This window comes from Pseudochaenichthys georgianus, unplaced genomic scaffold, assembly GCF_902827115.2.
Source record: "Pseudochaenichthys georgianus unplaced genomic scaffold, fPseGeo1.2 scaffold_264_arrow_ctg1, whole genome shotgun sequence".
NCBI lineage: Eukaryota > Metazoa > Chordata > Actinopteri > Perciformes > Channichthyidae > Pseudochaenichthys > Pseudochaenichthys georgianus.
In genome coordinates this window covers 205,567-211,913 of record NW_027262955.1, presented here as the reverse complement: position 1 = coordinate 211,913, position 6,347 = coordinate 205,567, and the positions used below count along the sequence as shown (strand labels likewise).

The window sequence follows — 6,347 nt, the reverse complement described above, 5'->3', positions numbered from 1 at the left end:
ATCTTGTACTTGTGTAAAAGTAGAAGTACTCAGGTCTTGTACTTGTGTAAAAGTAGAAGTACTCAGATCTTGTGTAAAAGTAGAAGTACTCAGATCTTGTTCTTGAGTAAAAGTAGAAGTACTCAGGTCTTGTACTTGTGTAAAAGTAGAAGTACTCAGATTCTGTACTTGTGTACAAATATAAGTACTCAGGTCTTGTACTTGAGTAAAAGTAGAAGTATTCAGGTCTTGTACTTGAGTAAAAGTAGAAGTACTCAGGTCTTGTACGTGTGTACAATTAGAAGTACTCAGGTCTTGTACTTGTGTAAAAGTATAAGTACTCAGATGTTGTACTTGTGTAAAAGTATAAGTACTCAGGTCTTGTACTTGAGTAAAAGGAAAAGTACTCAGATATTGTACTTGAGTAAAAGTAGAAGTACTCAGGTCTTGTACTTGAGTAAAAGTAGAAGTACTCAGGTCTTGTACTTGTGTAAATTAGAAGTAGTCAGTCTTGTACTTGTGTAAAGTACAAGTACTCAGATGTTGTACTTGTGTAAAAGTATAAGTAACTCAGGTCTTGTACTTGAGTAAAAGTAGAAGTACTCAGATTGTTGGTACTTGTGTAAAAGTATAAGTACTCAGGTCTTGTACTTGAGTAAAAGTAGAAGTATTTCAGGTCTTGTACTTGAGTAAAAGTAGAAGTACTCAAGTCTTGTACTTGTGTAAAAGTAGAAATACTCAGGTCTTGTACTTGTGTAAAAGTAGAAGTACTCAGGTCTTGTACTTGAGTAAAAGTAGAAGTACTCAGGTCTTGTACTTGTGTAAAAGTAGAAGTACTCAGGTCTTGTACTTGTGTACAAGTGAAAGTACTCAGGTCTTGTACTTGTGTAAAAGTAGAAGTACTTAAGATCTTGTGAGTAAAAGTAGAAGTACTCAGGTCTTGTCCTTGAGTAAAAGTAGAAGTACTCAGATCTTGTACTTGAGTAAAAGTAGAAGTACTCAGGTCTTGTACTTGTGTAAAAGTAGAAGTACTCAGGTCTTGTACTTGTGTAAAAGTAGAAGTACTCAGGTCTTGTACTTGTGTAAAAGTAGAAGTACTCAGGTCTTGTACTTGTGTAAAAGTAGAAGTACTCAGGTGTTGTACTTGTGTAAAAGTAGAAGTACTCAGGTCTTGTACTTGTGTAAAAGTAGAAGTACTCAGATCTTGTACTTGTGTAAAAGTAGAAGTACTCAGATCTTGTGTAAAAGTAGAAGTATTCAGGTCTTGTACTTGAGTAAAAGTAGAAGTACTCAGGTCTTGTACTTGTGTAAAAGTAGAAGTACTCAGATATTGTGTAAAAGTAGAAGTACTCAGATATTGTGTAAAAGTAGAAGTACTCAGATCTTGTACTTGTGTAAAAGTAGAAGTACTCAGGTCTTGTACTTGTGTAAAAGTAGAAGTACTCAGATCTTGTGTAAAAGTAGAAGTACTCAGATCTTGTTCTTGAGTAAAAGTAGAAGTACTCAGGTCTTGTACTTGTGTAAAAGTAGAAGTACTCAGATTCTGTACTTGTGTACAAATATAAGTACTCAGGTCTTGTACTTGAGTAAAAGTAGAAGTATTCAGGTCTTGTACTTGAGTAAAAGTAGAAGTACTCAGGTCTTGTACGTGTGTACAATTAGAAGTACTCAGGTCTTGTACTTGTGTAAAAGTATAAGTACTCAGATGTTGTACTTGTGTAAAAGTATAAGTACTCAGGTCTTGTACTTGAGTAAAAGGAAAAGTACTCAGATATTGTACTTGAGTAAAAGTAGAAGTACTCAGGTCTTGTACTTGAGTAAAAGTAGAAGTACTCAGGTCTTGTACTTGTGTAAAATTAGAAGTAGTCAGGTCTTGTACTTGTGTAAAGTAGAAGTACTCAGATGTTGTACTTGTGTAAAAGTATAAGTACTCAGGTCTTGTACTTGAGTAAAAGTAGAAGTACTCAGATTTTGTACTTGTGTAAAAGTATAAGTACTCAGGTCTTGTACTTGAGTAAAAGTAGAAGTATTCAGGTCTTGTACTTGAGTAAAAGTAGAAGTACTCAAGTCTTGTACTTGTGTAAAAGTAGAAATACTCAGGTCTTGTACTTGTGTAAAAGTAGAAGTACTCAGGTCTTGTACTTGTGTAAAAGTAGAAGTACTCAGATCTTGTGTAAAAGTAGAAGTACTCAGGTCTTGTACTTGTGTAAAAGTAGAAGTACTCAGATCTTGTTCTTGAGTAAAAGTAGAAGTACTCAGGTCACTCAGGTCTTGTACTTGTGTAAAAGTAGAAGTACTCAGATGTTGTACTTGTGTAAAAGTAGAAGTACTCAGGTTTTGTACTTGTGTAAAAGTAGAAGTACTCAGATCTTGTTCTTGAGTAAAAGTAGAAGTACTCAGGTATTGTACTTGTGTACAAGTAGAAGTACTCAGGTATTGTACTTGTGTAAAAGTAGAAGTACTCAGATCTTGTACTTGTGTAAAAGTAGAAGTACTCAGATATTGTGTAAAAGTAGAAGTACTCAGATCTTGTGTAAAAGTAGAAGTACTCAGGTCTTGTACTTGTGTAAAAGTAGAAGTACTCAGATCTTGTGTAAAAGTAGAAGTACTCAAATCTTGTTCTTGAGTAAAAGTAGAAGTACTCAGGTCTTGTACTTGTGTAAAAGTAGAAGTACTCAGGTCTTGTACTTGTGTAAAAGTAGAAGTACTCAGATCTTGTGTAAAAGTAGAAGTACTCAGGTCTTGTACTTGTGTAAAAGTAGAAGTACTCAGGTCTTGTACTTGTGTAAAAGTAGAAGTACTCAGATCTTGTACTTGTGTAAAAGTAGAAGTACTCAGCTCTTGTACTTGAGTACAAGTAGAAGTACTCAGCTCTTGTACTTGAGTAAAAGTAGAAGTACTCAGATCTTGTGTAAAAGTAGAAGTACTCAGGTCTTGTACTTGTGTAAAAGTAGAAGTACTCAGATCTTGTGTAAAAGTATAAGTACTCAGGTCTTGTACTTGTGTAAAAGTATAAGTACTCAGGTCTTGTACTTGAGTAAAAGTAGAAGTACTCAGATTTTGTACTTGTGTAAAAGTATAAGTACTCAGGTCTTGTACTTGAGTAAAAGTAGAAGTATTCAGGTCTTGTACTTGAGTAAAAGTAGAAGTACTCAGGTCTTGTACTTGTGTAAAAGTAGAAATACTCAGGTCTTGTACTTGTGTAAAAGTAGAAGTACTCAGGTCTTGTACTTGAGTAAAAGTAGAAGTACTCAGGTCTTGTACTTGTGTAAAAGTAGAAGTACTCAGATATTGTGTAAAAGTAGAAGTACTCAGATATTGTGTAAAAGTAGAAGTACTCAGGTCTTGTACTTGTGTAAAAGTAGAAGTACTCAGATCTTGTTCTTGAGTAAAAGTAGAAGTACTCAGGTCTTGTACTTGTGTAAAAGTAGAAGTACTCAGGTCTTGTACTTGTGTAAAAGTAGAAGTACAGTGATCTTGTACTTGGGTTAAAGTAGAAGTACTCCGATCTTGTACTTGAGTAAAAGTAGAAGTACTCAGATCTTGTACTTGAGTAAAAGTAGAAGTACAGTGATCTTGTACTTGAGTAAAAGTAGAAGTACTCAGATATTGTACTTGAGTAAAAGTAGAAGTACTCAGATCTTGTACTTGGGTTAAAGTAGAAGTACTCTGATCTTGTACTTGAGTAAAAGTAGAAGTACTCAGATCTTGTACTTGAGTAAAAGTAGAAGTACTCAGATCTTGTACTTGAGTAAAAGTAGAAGTACTCTGATCTTGTACTTGAGTAAAAGTAGAAGTACTCTGATCTTGTACTTGAGTAAAAGTAGAAGTACTCAGAGCGTGTACTTAGTAAAAGTAGAAGTACCAGAGTGTAGGAATACTCTGTCACAGTAAAAGTCCAGCATTCAAAATGTTCCTCAAGTGAAAGTAGAAAGTATTCTCATCAAAATATAGTGAAAGACAGTAAAAGTAGTCGTTGTGCAGATTGGTCCATCTCAGAATAATATATATGATGTGTTTTATATCGAGCACCACTAACTCTTTTAAAGAGAAAGCTAACTTATCAAATGCAGTGAGTAAATAAGTGAGTAAACATTCATGCAATCTAAAAGCCAAGTGAACATATTGAGTCATTTATTGCAGAGTAGAAATGCAAAGAAAGTTTGTTTATGAAACAGTTTATTGGAACATATAAAACATATTTATTGTTTCCTTGCTTGTTGTTGTTGTTGTTGTTGTTGTTGTTGTTGTTGTTTGCAGGAACACGATGTGGACGATCACACTCCTCTACATCCTGGGACTAACCCTCTGCCAGGTATCATTACAGCACACATATCTTATTAAAGTCACACCAGCCACTGCGTCTAATGTCTCGTGTCCTCGCGCCTAATGTCTCGTGTCCTCGCGCCTAATGTCTCGTGTCCTCGCGTGTCTTACAGGCGTCTGGACAAGGTGACCTCATACTGCTCCCAATGACTCGACACAGAAGCTTCATAACTTTACACTTTAACACTCTTATTTTTATATATGACACGTTTCCTGACAGGTGTTTGAATATGCAAATGAGGCGTTATATAATTACCTTTCTCCATTTTGCATATTTGAGGCGCGTCCACACAGATGTACTACGTGAGGCTGACGATAGAGAGCAGTGCCATCCCGAACATCACCGAGAGACTGGGGGAGACGTTTGTGAACGAGACGAGCCTGCAGGTGGACAACCTCACGGTGACCACAGGTACACTGTGAAGGCTTTTATAACAACAATATGTACAAATACTTTCTACTGGGTTTAAAGTGGACAGCTGTAATCAACATGTGTCCCCTCTTCTTCATGTCTCCTCTACATCAACATGTGTCCCCTCTTCTCCATGTCTCTTCTACATCAACATGTGTCCCCTCTTCTCCATGTCTCTTCTACATCAACATGTGTCCCCTCTTCTCATGTCTCTTCTACATCAACATGTGTCCCCTCTTCTTCCATGTCTCTTCTACATCAACATGTGTCCCCTCTTCTTCATGTCTCTTCTACATCAACATGTGTCCCCTCTTCTCCATGTCTCTTCTACATCAACATGTGTCCCCTCTTCTTCGTGTCTCTTCTACATCAACATGTGTCCCCTCTTCTTCATGTCTCTTCTACATCAACATGTGTCCCCTCTTCTTCATGTCTCTTCTACATCAACATGTGTCCCCTCTTCTCCATGTCTCTTCTACATCAACATGTGTCCCCTCTTCTTCACGTCTCTTCTACATCAACATGTGTCCCCTCTTCTTCATGTCTCCTCTACATCAACATGTGTCCCCTCTTCTCCATGTCTCTTCTACATCAACATGTGTCCCCTCTTCTTCATGTCTCTTCTACATCAACATGTGTCCCCTCTTCTTCAGTTCTCTTCTACATCAACATGTGTCCCCTCTTCTTCAGTTCTCTTCTACATCAACATGTGTCCCCTCTTCTTCCATGTCTCTTCTACATCAACATGTGTCCCCTCTTCTTCATGTCTCTTCTACATCAACATGTGTCCCCTCTTCTTCATGTCTCCTCTACATCAACATGTGTCCCCTCTTCTCCATGTCTCTTCTACATCAACATGTGTCCCCTCTTCTTCATGTCTCTTCTACATCAACATGTGTCCCCTCTTCTTCATGTCTCTTCTACATCAACATGTGTCCCCTCTTCTCCATGTCTCTTCTACATCAACATGTGTCCCCTCTTCTCCATGTCTCTTCTACATCAACATGTGTCCCCTCTTCTTCATGTCTCTTCTACATCAACATGTGTCCCCTCTTCTTCGTGTCTCTTCTACATCAACATGTGTCCCCTCTTCTCCATGTCTCTTCTACATCAACATGTGTCCCCTCTTCCTCATGTCTCTTCTACATCAACATGTGTCCCCTCTTCTTCATGTCTCTTCTACATCAACATGTGTCCCTTCTTTTCTCTCTTTTTGATCCATTTCTATAAAAACCTGTCTGAAAATGAGCTGATCAGATTTTGGCCACTTGATGATGTCATAACGATGTGTTGTCTTGTGTAGCCATTAGCCAATCAGCAACCAGGGTAACCCCCCCCCCCCCCCCCCCCCCCCCTTATCACCTGAACCTCCTCTAGAGCTCCGTTGAGAGAGAATCAGCACTTTGGAAACAGGGCTGAAACAGAGGGGATTCTGGGTAATGCTGCAACGATCTGTCTGGTGTTTCAGCCAATCAGAGACAGGCTCTGGATATATCTGAGACCTGTGATGTACTGATGAGAAACACTATAATAGGAGAACTTTAAAATATAAAAATATCAAATCTAAAAGAAAAGTAAGTAAAAAATCCAAAAGGTGAAGAAGAAGAAATCCCAAATTCACAAAAACCGT

General features: G+C 37.7%; 1 protein-coding gene across 1 annotated transcript in view; it reads left to right on the top strand.

Annotated features, from left to right (window-relative positions):
* Nucleotides 1-4,244: 4,244 nt before the first annotated feature.
* Nucleotides 4,245-6,347, top strand: part of adgrf3a (adhesion G protein-coupled receptor F3a) — a 29,417-nt gene continuing 27,314 nt past the window's right edge. Inside the window, exons 1-3 of the mRNA XM_034078052.2 lie at nucleotides 4,245-4,294; nucleotides 4,419-4,431; nucleotides 4,586-4,717. Coding sequence (XP_033933943.1) covers nucleotides 4,247-4,294; nucleotides 4,419-4,431; nucleotides 4,586-4,717 — 193 coding nt within the window. The 5' untranslated portion in view covers nucleotides 4,245-4,246. The remainder of the gene's footprint in view (nucleotides 4,295-4,418; nucleotides 4,432-4,585; nucleotides 4,718-6,347) is intronic.